The sequence below is a fragment of the Bombyx mandarina genome, chromosome 12, assembly GCF_030267445.1.
Source record: "Bombyx mandarina strain Sakado chromosome 12, ASM3026744v2".
NCBI classification, from domain to species: domain Eukaryota; kingdom Metazoa; phylum Arthropoda; class Insecta; order Lepidoptera; family Bombycidae; genus Bombyx; species Bombyx mandarina.
In genome coordinates, this window is record NC_143219.1 from 13805941 (window position 1) to 13819659 (window position 13719).

The 13719-nt window shown below is 35.8% G+C and overlaps 1 protein-coding gene across 2 annotated transcripts in view; it reads left to right on the forward strand.

Moving 5' to 3' along the window:
• Positions 1 to 13719, forward strand: part of LOC114251794 (ATP-binding cassette sub-family G member 4) — a 51623-nt gene that overhangs the window by 6343 nt on the left and 31561 nt on the right. For both annotated transcript variants that reach the window (XM_028186184.2, XM_028186183.2), the window contains one exon: positions 13525 to 13642. In XM_028186184.2, coding sequence (XP_028041985.1) covers positions 13525 to 13642 — 118 coding nt within the window. The remainder of the gene's footprint in view (positions 1 to 13524; positions 13643 to 13719) is intronic.

The window sequence follows — 13719 nt, forward strand, 5'->3', positions numbered from 1 at the left end:
CCCGTTTACTTTAAATCTATGTTAAAGGACACGGTTACAGTTGGATTTTATCCCTCATGTGCATGTATACAGAGCTATCTCCACTATTATCTTCGTTGTGTAACGGTTTAAGCAATAAATAACTTCATCTGCCAAAACTATCCTTAATCAATACAAGCAGCTACCATGCCATTATCACCAGGCTATAATAAATAAAAACCTATATTCTTGCATATCGTTTTGCGTGACTTAGTCTTCGAAACGTTCAAATCACCCAAATTAGGAAACACCAAAATTCAAGAATTCTTAGATGAAAGCTATCATAATGGACACTTTCCTTTAAGGCTATTTGCTTGTGGTTTTGAACAAAATCGCCCTTAAAAACACGAAACAACATTGAACGATGTCGCCTTGAAATATATTTTTAATTGGTGTTTTATTGACAATTAATATATAATCAGGTCCGACCTATTTCCCCTTTAAGCTTATTACTTGATGTTTACATAAATATCGACAGTTGAATCCGTGATCGTTAGATGTATTATCTGAAAAGCTATTTAATCTCTCCGATATGAACGTGGAATGCAAGGCCTTTTTGTAGCTGACACGAATTCTATTTGTTTAATATGAATTTATGAAATGACAAATTGTACAAAACGTAAACAACATATAACCGGAGTTGCAATTTGTATAATAAAATAAAACAAATAAAGGCTTAAAGCGTTTTTATGGCTCCATGAAAAGCCTCTTTGCGAACAGAACCGGAATTTTGTGCAAAGGTTGACTTTTGCTCATTCTGTATATCTAAAAATACGGTACCTAAACCTTCTCTTGCAAACCTTTATTTTTGCTACTAACCTGCTATATAGTAAAACTGCTATCCTACCCAAATCAAACCAGAAGAAACCAGAACCAATATTTTACGCAATAGACACGGCTCACAATACTCAATTACACATATTTCCATACTTTAAACACGCAATACAGGAAAATCTATCCTATCTAAAAGATATTGTTATCTGGTTATTGTAATGTAAATTACTATTATTGTTTTGTTTTTATAACAGGATGGCCAGTATCATTCCTGTTATGATGTCTATATAATACGGGCTTCTGTGATCGATACGCTAGTCACTCTATGATTTGTGTCATCATAGATTCACAGGTCGACTTTAATGTCAGCTTGCAACAATTACTGATAAACACGCCGCAATTAGTTTAAATGTTGCAGTTAGTCGAATGCACCTTAACGAAGTAGAAAACTATTAGCACCTTGACAGATCAAGGATGCCGTGTTGCGTGAACCTAGAGACTTTAACAACATTAAAATTATCTGTTTTTAGACATTTTAGCTTAGTGACGGTATGCACTTGATCAAGAATAATTAAGGTGTGATAGCTATTCCTCGTTCTCCTCTAAATGTGGGTATGGTTATACTAATCAGCACTGGCATAAAATATGCGTCCCATTATAACCCTTAGCTACCGTCATATGTAATGCAATTTCAGAATACTTAACACAGTTGGAGGTTCAGAATACTTACCACAGAGTGAGTCTTGTGAGTCCGTACGGGTAGGTACCACCACCCCGCTTATTTCTGCCGTGAAACAGTAATGCGTTTCGGTTTGAAGGGCGGGGCAGCCGTTGTAACTATACTGAGACCTTAGAACTTATATTTCGAGGTGGGTGGCGCATTTACGTTGTAGATGTCTATGGGTTCCAGTAACCACTTAACACCAAGTGGGCTGTGAGCTCGTCCACCCATCTAAGCAATAAAAAAAAAGTTGACTATAAGTACATTTTTGAAAGATGATGTGGGGTTTTTAAGAGCGCTAAAATACATGAAATAGGCCATGGCAGTTTCGGTTGTGCAATCAACCGTACTACGGTTTCATTAATGAAACAAAGAAACGTTCGAGTCAGGCTAACGGTAGGTGTTCACGTAGTAATTTAGCACTTCCACTTTGGTAATTGTAAGTAAACGGTTACGCGTCTCCTTGGCTATAAATTAGTCGTATGTTGGCTCCTCGACTTTGCTTTATTATTGGCCTACCGTTTTTTTTAAAGCCGAATATTAAATTCTTCGCAATTTCTGTCTTACCTGACGTCACAATATTTAGTTAAAGGAGACATTCTTCTATGAAGTATACCAAGATATGTATCGAAATTACCAAAAATAATATTAGCGGTATCAGTTTGAGTAAGGAAAAAAAATATCGATACACATAATTTCGTTACATGGTCTTAATTAGAATTTAAACCTAATGAATATTAAAGTACGTAATTAATTGGTCTAATGTCCGCTTTTAAAATCGTAGTTTACTGGTGGTAGGACCTCTTGAGAGTCTGCGCGAGTAAGTACCACCACCCTGCCTATTCCTGCCGTGAAGCAGTGATGCGTTTCGGTTTGAAGGGCGGGGCAGCCGTTGTAACTATACTTGAGACCTTAGAACTTATATTTCAAGGTGGGTGGCGGCATTTACGTTGTAGATGTCTATGGGCTCCAGTAACTACTTAACATCAGGTGGGCTGTGAGCTCGTCCACCCATCTAAGCAATAAAAAAAAGTTGACTATAAGTACATTTTTGAAAGATGATGTGGGGTTTTTAAGAGCGCTAAAATACATGAAATAGGCCATGGCAGTTTCGGTTGTGCAATCAACCGTACTACGGTTTCATTAATGAAACAAAGAAACGTTCGAGTCAGGCTAACGGTAGGTGTTCACGTAGTAATTTAGCACTTCCACTTTGGTAATTGTAAATAAACGGTTACGCGTCTCCTTGGCTATAAAATAGTCGTATGTTGGCTCGTCGACTTTGCTATAATATTGGCCTACAGCTTTTTTCAAACCCGAATTTCATCTAGGGAAATTATTCGTAATTTTTGCCTTACCTTACGTCACAATATTTGATAGAAGTTCATTCTATGAAATATACCAAGATATGTATCGAAATTACCAAAAATAATATTAGCGGTATCAGTTTGAGTTAGTTGAGTTTAGAAGAAAATATAAAAAGAACAGGAGGAACAAAAAAGGCTCTGAAGCAACTAAGCGAACATGGGAAAGAATGGATATTGAAACTGAACCAACGCGAATCTAACTTAATTAACCGACTCTCAATACTGAAACTAGCCACGGACTATTACCGCCTATTGTATTCTGATAAATTAGGTTCAGGGTTGGACACAATTCCGGAAGTTTACGAAGCAAATGAAAACAAAGTAGACGAAGTGCCAGAGATCCTTGCCTCAGAGGTAACCAAGGCAATAAAATCCCAAAAACTCGAGAAAGCTCCAGGGCCGGACAAGATACCTAACGAAATGCTTAAGGGAACTTTAGAGGAAATCAGTCCTGTGCTGGCAAAACTCTTCAATGAAATCTTACAAACAAGGCAAATCCCAGAAGAATGGACAGAGTGTCACATAATTTTACTACATAAAAAAGGCACTAGAGACGAGATTGGGAACTATAGGCCAATTTCTCTAATATCAAACATATATAAAGTATTTGCTAAAGTGATCCTGGAACAATATCATTAACGCTAAACGAAAGCCAACCCGCAGAGCAGGCAGGATTCAGAAAAGGCTTCAGCACAATAGATCATATTCACACAATAAAACAGTTGATACAGAAGTATAATGAATACAATATACAAATATACTTGGCGTTCATAGATTACTCAAAGGCATTCGATAGCCTCAGGCACCAATACATATGGCGGAGTCTTGAACAACAAGGAGTCCAGAGCAACTATATAGAAATACTCAAGAGTATATATAAATCTAGCAAGGCCAGTATCAAACTTGAATCAACAGGAGAGTCATTTCCTATCAAAAAGGGTGTACGCCAAGGCGATCCTCTCTCCCCTACACTATTTAACGCCGTACTCGAGCACATCTTTAGACAGCTAAACTGGGACCACTTAGGTCTAAATATAAATGGAGCTCGCCTAAACCACCTAAGATTTGCCGATGATCTGGTGCTTCTTGAAGAGAATCCTGCGGCAATAGAACTAATGATGCAGAGCCTAGCCAATATAAGTAAGGAAGCTGGTCTGGAAATCAATGCCAGTAAAACAAAATTGATGACAAACTCAAGGGAGATAGACGTTATGGTAGATGGCATCAAGATCGAATATGTCAAAGAATATAATTACTTAGGCCAGATTATATCCCCTTCAGATGTAATGACCAAGGAAATAACCAGGCGAATAGCCCAAGGTTGGAGAAAATACTGGTCACTGAAGGAAATAGTGAAAAGTAAGGATCTAGGCAATCACATCAAAAAGAAAACATTCGAGACCTGTATTCTACCAGTTCTTACTTATGGCTGCGAAACTTGGTCATTGACACTTAACCACAGGGAAAAGCTAATAAAATGCCAACGTGCCATGGAAAGAAGCATGCTAGGGTTAAAAATCAAAGATAGAGTTAGGAACGTAGACATAAGAACAAGAACGAAACTAACAGACATTCTCACCCGGATAGACGTCCAAAAATGGAGATGGGCTGGGCATATGCTACGCCACCCCACTAACAAATGGAGCAAGCAAGTCACCCTCTGGCAACCAAGAGACGGCAAACGAAGTAGGGGTCGTCAAATCAGGAGATGGGAAGATGACTTGAAGCAGACAGCGGGACCATTCTGGCTGAGAGTAGCAAGGGATAGGACCCATTGGAAGGAATTGGAGGAGGCCTATGCCAAAAGGCACACCGAACTTAGGGACCTCTTGTAACCCTATGTTTAGGAATAAAAAGGCTATTATTATTATTATATCAGTTTGAGTAAGGAAAAAAAAATTCGATACACATAATTTCGTTGCATGGTCTTAATTAGGATTTAAACCTAATGAACATTAAGTTCGTAATTAATTGGTCCGATATCCGCTTTTAAAATCGTAGTTTCTCTACTTCTTCAAACATGTGGAATGTGTAGTGTGTTCAAAATTTCTGATTGTCTTATGATGAACCTTAAAAAAGGTTTCGATTCAAGGTGGCCTTTAAGTTGCGACCTCAAGGTCTCGTAAGGCCCCAATATGGCTATGAGGTCGTCAACCCACAGCAGTACAAACAACAATGACAATGTGTGGTAAAATCATCGCTGAAATTTCTTAAAAATCATCAGTACCTCGTCTCATTGCCAACACCAGCTTCAATAAGGAATTCTAACCGTCTCTGTTTGTCGTGAAGCGTTCACAAACAAAAACATTACTTGTACCGAGTGATCGATTGGTGAATAATGTGAAGTATATAATATAAAACAAAATTTACAAGTAGGTACGGATGATTTCGCAACACTCACGCTTTCGTATGTGCTTGATAATAACGATAAAGAGTACCTGTTCTTATCAAATGGATTAACAATACGAAATTAATCCCCATCTCGATGCACAAAAATACTTCATTCTCCACTATGTAAAATCGAAACCTCACCTGCTTTGGAACCTACCTCTCAAACAGGAATTCATTAGTGCTTTTCGGTACATACATTGTTATTGGGTTTGATTGAGACATTAAATCTAAATTTGACGTACCTTATGAATTATCAATCTTATCTTTATGAATATTTTTGCTTATTTGCTTTTGCTTTGCTATTTTGCTTCTGTAGGTTTATTTGGATGAGAAGCCACCTTAAAAGGTTACTGACCCAATGTCATATTCACAACAGACGTTGTCGTGTTGTTTTTTCACCAGAGTTTTATTGAACCTCTGTCCGTACGAAAACTTTAAATACCATTCTTAAGTTGTTAATTTCATTTTAATTACTTACAAACTTATTTCCGTCACTCGAAATGCCATCAGTACTTGATTATTTAAATCTTATTTCCTGTTAAAATGTCAAGGTGGTTTTCGATGTGCATTTCTTATTTCGTCTTTTTTTCGTTCACACATCATATCAGCTACATGAGTTCTCTCAATACACTTCGTACATTTTTCGATCGTCCGGTTTGGAGTAATTTATATTTATTGTGCTCTTTTCTCTTTTCGTCTTTTTTTCGTTCACACATCATATCAGCTACATGAGTTCTCTCAATACACTTCGTACATTTTTCGATTGTCCGGTTTGGAGTAATTTATATTTAATGTGCTCTTTTCTCTGTGGATCATTTCGGGGGGAATCCGCTTATCAATCAGTCTTTACTCTCCTGTTCTACTACTGATTTAGGTTAGGTGCAGTATCGATCTTGTCAAAATATTTAGGCGCTTTTCCAAATTTATCATCCTTATCGCCTATGTCGCCCCTATCGCTTATGTTAGAGGAAGTTTTAAAGTGGCACCTGTGACAGAGAAGTGCGCGTTTGGGATGGACATGTGAAGAGACGAAATGAAAATGAGTTTGGTAAGAGAATGTTAACTATGAATGTGGAAGGATATAGAGGAAGAGGTAGACCTAAGAAGAAATGGATGGTTTGCGTGAAAGACGATATGGGTAAGAGGGGAGTGAGCTAAGAAATGGTATATTATAGAAGAGTAGGGAAGCAGAAAACATGTTGCGCCGACCCCAGGTGACTGGGAGAAGGGCAGGATAATAACGATCTGTTCGCCATTTTAAACTGAGCTACCATCTGATTCCCCATTTAGCGGCTTAGTTAATGACTTAAACACACGAAGCAGTTGGCGTCACAACTAAAGATGCCAACTGTGTTATATATTAACTCATTTGCATTGAACAAAGGACTTTGCCCTGTGAGTAATGTGAGAACAAAGGGGGCAGCGTCTGTTTGTTTTGTGCGGTGCCCCGATGATTGATAGCGTCGATAAAAGGGTTTTGAAATGCCTGCATTTTACATACGTGTGTTAAGTTATTAATCTTCGAAATGCTTAGCAAACGTAGGGGGGAATAGAGGAAATCTGGGCACCTATGTTTAAAAGTGGCATGAAGTTAATATGGTTTTTTTTATTGCTTCGAAGGGTGGACGAACTCACAGCCCACCTGGTGTTAAGTGGTTACTGGAGCCCATAAACATCTACGACGTAAATGCGCCACCCTTGAGATATGAGTTCTAAGTTCTCAGTATAGTTACAGCGGCTGCCCCACCCTTCAAACCGAAACGCATTACTGCTTCACGGCAGAAATAGGCGGGGTGGCGGTACCTACCCGCGCGGACTCACAAGAGGTCCTACCTACCACCAGAAGTAAGGATGAAGACGACGTTTCGTGAATTGGTTTCACTGGTGGATCGCCATGTGTTAATAATTTATCAGACTATTTTTTATTATTTATTTATTTATTAGGCACACAATATACATTAAAAGCTAAAAAATATACACAAAAAATAACAACAAGTAAAAAATCTGGCTTGTAACATAAGCCATGTGCGCACGACTAGACAAGACAAATGTGCTGAGTTTGTAGACAATGTTCCTTACAACTAGAGGATAAAGCAACACGATAACGGAAAGTGATCTAACTTATAAATTATTATCGAACTTAATGCTGTGTAATAACTGTGGAATTTCGTGCATCATTAAATACTGTGGCTGTTTGTTCGTTGCAGCGATGGCCATTAAAATAATTTAGGGATCACAGACAATAATTTTATATTTTACATTTTACTAGTGAAAATCGACGACAATGATAAATCACACATTGATTACGTGTCAACAATGAAACACAGACTTAAACAAAAACCCTTGCAAGGGTCTATTAAAAATGAAAGTGAATAATGACATTGTCGCCGCACAGTGGGTCGATTCTATGACTTTAGTGACTTAGGGACCAACTTTGTTTTTTTATAATTTTTTTTATGTAGATAGATAGAGCTCGTTAATCTCAATAATAATCGTTTTGGGCAAAAATTACAAAAACTTTATAGTTTGGTCAGAAAAATGTGTTTTGTGATTTTTTTGTATGGAACGGGTCACATTAAATTAAATTCCTGCTAAGTACCGCGAGGTCCCGCTTTGAAACTTTATTTTCCTTATACCTTGTCTAGTCTACTATCATTTGATGCTATGAACATGTGCATAAAGTTGCAACTCTGCCAAATAAATGGATCGAAAAAAATTAATAAATACATAGAATAAAAACCGTTTTTTTTTTTTTCGTAAGTGCTTTTAAGTTAAATTTGATATGGATTAGTAAGTAAAAGCACGTAATGATACCCATAATTACATAATACCTAACAACAATACATTTAGTAGGTCTCTAATTATGCAATCTCTCTAAATATTATATATTTTGTTTCACCTTTCGATCTTTGGGTCAGAAGACGAAAGAAGATTGTGTAAAATATCCTCATTAGTCGACGTTCTACTTCTCATTCTTGAATAACATCTCTCTGTATATTTCCGAAAATCTTTATTGCGAGCTTCCGCTGCCTCTTCCGAGAGTTTACCTATACGAATGGCACCAAAGTTCTTCATTATTATATATCACTGCCATGTGCCAACAATTTATGGATACTGGAAGGCATATATAATACCAGGGATATACATTAACATACAATTCTGCAGTGTATCTAAAAAATTCCGAAAAATTGGAAACCTGCTCTCCAGATGCAACAGAGTGAAGAATCACGTGAAGCCTCTCTATTAAATCTTTACGTATTCCTGTTATGCGGGCTGTTTCTTCTGCATCCCTGAAAAATCTTCTGGCAGTATTGCCATCATTGGTTGTTCCTACTCCTTGCTTGACAACATCTATAAGTAAACCGCATTCCTTTTTAAACGCTTGCTGTATAGCGCTCTTTCTGATTGATATTTTTTCTTTGTCATCCCCCCTTGCAACCCCATTTCTTGAAGTCCAAACGATAAGACGCAAACAAAAAAGTGTCATATAAAAAATAATCTCACAGGAAACTACATACGATGAAAAAATTGTGAAGTAATAAAATTATATTTACCGATATGAAGTAAGCACTCCATGCATCTTATCCAGGCATATAAAGATGGCATTCCATACTGGAATATTTCTTCATTATTTTCTCTTTGATAAGCAAGTCACTTCAAAAAACTCTGACGGTTTTGCTTTGCAAATATCACAGACAGCAGAAAATGTTTCTGAAAAATATGAGGTTATTTTGCCGTCTATCATCATCATGTGCAATTGATGCTTAACTTCAACTTGTTTGATTTTTGATGGCTGAAGTCTTTCTATTTCTTCTGTTATGCTAGCTTTTATAATTGTCACTGTTGACTGCGTTCCTTTTGTAAATTTAAACATTATTGGACGGCAATAAAAAGTTGATGAGGTCGTTTTCCCAAACAATTGTTCCATCAAATTTCTGAAGCCTTATAGGAACTAGACTGACCATGAAAATAGATGAATCATCAAACTCTGTTTCAGTTTTTTGTTTATAATTACTTTGACCTGGGGCTCTATCAAAGCCTATTTGCTTATAAGCAGTAGCTCTCTTGCAGAGTCCAAATCCGAAGTAATCACATCTAAAAGCCTATATAGCGCCAAGTTTAGTAATGCTTGCATTTTAATAGTAGCTCCTTCTTCAGTAATAATTACCTCGTCTTTCCCTGGATAACATTTGGTCTTTTCTTGCTTAATTTTATATTAAGAAGGGTATAAATCAGACCCATTTTCACTTGCTGCTTCTCTTAGGTTTATATACTGCCACTTAATTTAAGTGAAACTAATATTGCCTTATCGGGAGAATATGTACTACTTTTCACTTTACTTGTAATTAAATACTCATTAACTTTTTCTAGATCTTCGGGGTGATTTGACAAGTGGTTCATTATTTCTCCTACATCTTCATTTCTAGTGTTTCTCAAACTAGTAATTGTAGTAGCTTTCATTTCATCCGGGGATAACGAAAGCGATTGGTAAATTTGTTCAGTGCGTCTTCGTTTTTGCCTGGATCCCAATTCTTCAAAAGGTTTTCGAGGTGCAAAAATAGATGTCGAGGCTTCTGTAGTACATTTGAGGGTGGTACATTTTCAACATCTTCAGTATTAGAAATCTCGAGCCTTTCATGTGCAGTGTTGATAGCTTCAGGTATCATTCCTTCGGGCCAGTTTATTGCACATTCTAACCAATCACATTTTTTTCTTATAAACTGTGCTAACATGCGACTACTTCGTTTCCATATTGCACTTATATTTGAACAAAATTGCGTACTGAATTTTTGGAGCTCAACATTTTTCTTTTCGGTCACGTTTATTTGATTTTGTAGGAATTGAAAGAGTTTTTTATTATCAGACAGCGACTGTAGTTGCTCTCTTAAAATCATAAATAATCCTAAATTGTTAACAAAATTATCAATTATAACGGAAACAGCAAGATCACAACGACAATCACGAGATGTTAGTAGTAGTACGAATAAACGAACACTAGTTAGTATATAATAAACATGGTCACTTTATACTTCCAGAGATAAACAAATGTTTACTATATTTTCTACTACCCAGTAATGGCTACTTAACTAATTATCCTCATTAAATAATGTTAACTATCTTAATAATTAGAGAGATTGCTTAATTAGAGACCTACTAAATGTATTGTTGTTAGGTATTATGTAATTATGGGTATCATTACGTGCTTTTACTTACTAATCCATATCAAATTTAACTTAAAAGCACTTACGAAAAAAAATATAAAGGTTTTTATTCTATGTATTTATTAATTTTTTTCGATCCATTTATTTGGCAGAGTTGCAACTTTATGCACATGTTCACAGCATCAAATGATAGTAGACTAGACAAGGTATAAGGAAAATAAAGTTTCAAAGCGGGACCTCGCGGTACTTAGCAGGAATTTAATTTAATGTGACCCGCTCCATACAAAAAAATCACAAAACACATTTTTCTGACCAAACTATAAAGTTTTTGTAATTTTTGCCCAAAACAATTATTATTGAGATTAACGAGCTCTATCTATCTACATAAAAAAATTTATAAAAAAACAAAGTTGGTCCCTAAGTCACTAAAATCACAGTATCGACCCACTGTGCGCCGGTTCTGAGCACGATTTTTCCGTCTAGGTGCAAAGAAAGGTGTTAAAAAATATATATGTGTAAAAATTTCTTTAAACTTTGTTTAAAATATTGTGTTCATTTATTAAATACACTACGTGCATATTAGTCTGCCTTAGCGGACGTAATGCCTCCTAATACATTCCTTATCATTCAAGCGAAGGTGATGCAAAAAGAAAAACGTAGTAGGTGGATTGTTTCTTAATTAAATTTAATCAATAAACAAAAGTTTATTTAATTTGCGAAAACGCGTCATAACTGCTGGTGTTTCGCTAATGCACAAAAACTTTTTATATAGTATTAATATATTTTATCAATGCGTGTTTTCGTTCCATTAGAACAACGATGATGATCGCATTACTGTTGTCCAATGTTCAAGGTTCGTTTCATAATTACGATATCTAGTCGGAAAATTTACAATCGACGGAAACAATAATTTTGATACTATTAAAAATATATATAATATATTTAAGAGAGCTAAAATCGTTGCCCATTTAAATAATTAGAATTACGTCATGTAATTTAAAATATGTGTTTAGTATTGTTTGTTTTACTGTTTAAGTAAATAAAGTATCATTTTTAAGAATTGTTGGTGTTTGAAATAATTCTTTGAATTGAATGTTACGTTTTATTATTCACCGTCTTCAACGGCAAACTAGCGTCATCTTTCATCTTAGTTTCGTTAGCTTTCATCTTTCACGCTCGTGTGTTGTTGCTGCAGCTCGTGGACATCAGCTATGTCAAGTTCACCGACAGACAATACGTTGCCTACTGATTTGGTCCATCATAAAGTATCTGCGAGCCCATAATCGTATCCTCCTTGTTCTTCTTTTTGGAACTCAGCGCGCAATCTGTAATATCGCGCAGAAGACAGGAATGTTTTATTTCAAAACTACATCTATGTTTCTTTAGAAGCTTTGATACTTACCTACCGATTTACAGTTGTTAGGACCTCATGTACGTTCCTCATATACACCTCGATGACCATCATACTATTATTATCTAGACTATACTTAGCTGTGAGTTTCAATATGTATACTTCAATATGTTTGCTGGCGATAGGACGTCTTGCGAGTCCGCACGGCCATGTACCACCACCCTGCCTATTTCTTCCGTGAAGCAGTAATGCGTTTCGGTTTGAAGGGTGGGGCCGCCTTTATACAGTAAAAACTGAGACCTTAGAACTATTACCTCAAGGTAGGTGGCGGCATTTACGTTCTAGATGTCTATGGGCTCTAAGCAATAAAAAAAAACCTATCCCAGGTCAGGGCCTAGCTGAAATAGCCTCCTAGGCTACCAACGAATACGTAGGGAAAAAGGATATCTAAGTTGAAAGCTCAAAAAAAACTGTAACTGGATATTTTACAAACGCTTCGTAAATGTGTTGCTACGAAGAACGTACATTACCTAAATCGATACAATAATATTTAGTTAAGTGTGTTATCTTAAGCAAAATAAATAACAAAACCCAGCTGAAATGAATTTAGAGTCGTGCTGATGTATAAACGAAATAATAATATTTTTCGTTATGCAACGTTAACAACTAGAGGTCCCGTAGTAGTCGAAATTCGACTATAATTAATTGAAGTTGTAAGTTTGTACACTATTAAGATTATATTTTATACTTCTATAATCACAAATTTCGTCAAGGTCACTCTATAAAAAAATATTAATAAAGACAAACAATATTTAATTTTAATCTGTTCTCAATTTGACAACAGACGTCAAGAACAAAAGTTTGACAATAAATAGTATGCATGCGTGTGTGCGTTAAAATCATGGTATGTAGTGTGTGTAATGTTTTCTTTATTGATTTAATGTGTCTTTTATGCATTATTTAAAAAAAATATTAGCTTTGTGCACTTCTTCTCTATATTCTCTATAAGTGTAGAAAATTTCATATTCCTCCGTCCGTGCAATTTTCGTAAAAAGGGATACAAAGTTTTTGCTTCACGTATTAATATATGGATATCATCACTTATTCTCGAAACTAATTCTGTACCATAAAGTTCTAATTTTAAATTGCAAGCTTAACGGATATTTTGTCTAAAAGCAGGAATTCTATGTTTTTAAGGGTAGTTTTTTTTTAAAGGGATTTTATGACTTGGTAACTAAGACCTTTAGGTCAAGTCTTATTTTAATTGTAATGAAAACTTTTTTAATATGAAAATTGATATTATGAAATGAATTTGATTAATATGAAACATGGCAAGAAATGAAATGAAATGAGATGAGATGATATGGGATGAAATAATAATATAATCTCAGTAAACTGGTGGTCATTTACTGAGATTTTTTCAGTGGACTTTTTGGAGGATCCTGAGAAGTTACGTCCAGCGGCTTTGTTTCATTTTCCCACATTTGTGCACTTTCACAGATATTAAACAGTTAATAAACCACCGTTATTACACATTTAAACATAAAGAAACACAAAATAGATAAAGACAAAATAAAATCACACAACTTCACTCGCGTTCCCGCTAAAAAATCCTTTCAAGGGTAGGAAACTATTGTATTACAATTAGCGTTTCTCTATCTACCGATTATTTGAATTATCGAAATCAATGCAGCATTTAAATCATACAGCAGCAAAACTGACAGAAAATATTTTTAACAGATGTCAAAACGATCCTCAAGTCTGTTTCGGGTCGGCTCCGTTCCGGCGAGCTCACCGCCATCATGGGTCCGTCGGGTGCCGGGAAGTCGACGCTTCTCAACATACTCACAGGATACAAGTAAGTAAATGAAAATATATATGTAGTCGTGTATAAGAATGGCATCGAAGTACAACGAAATACATTTACACTAATAT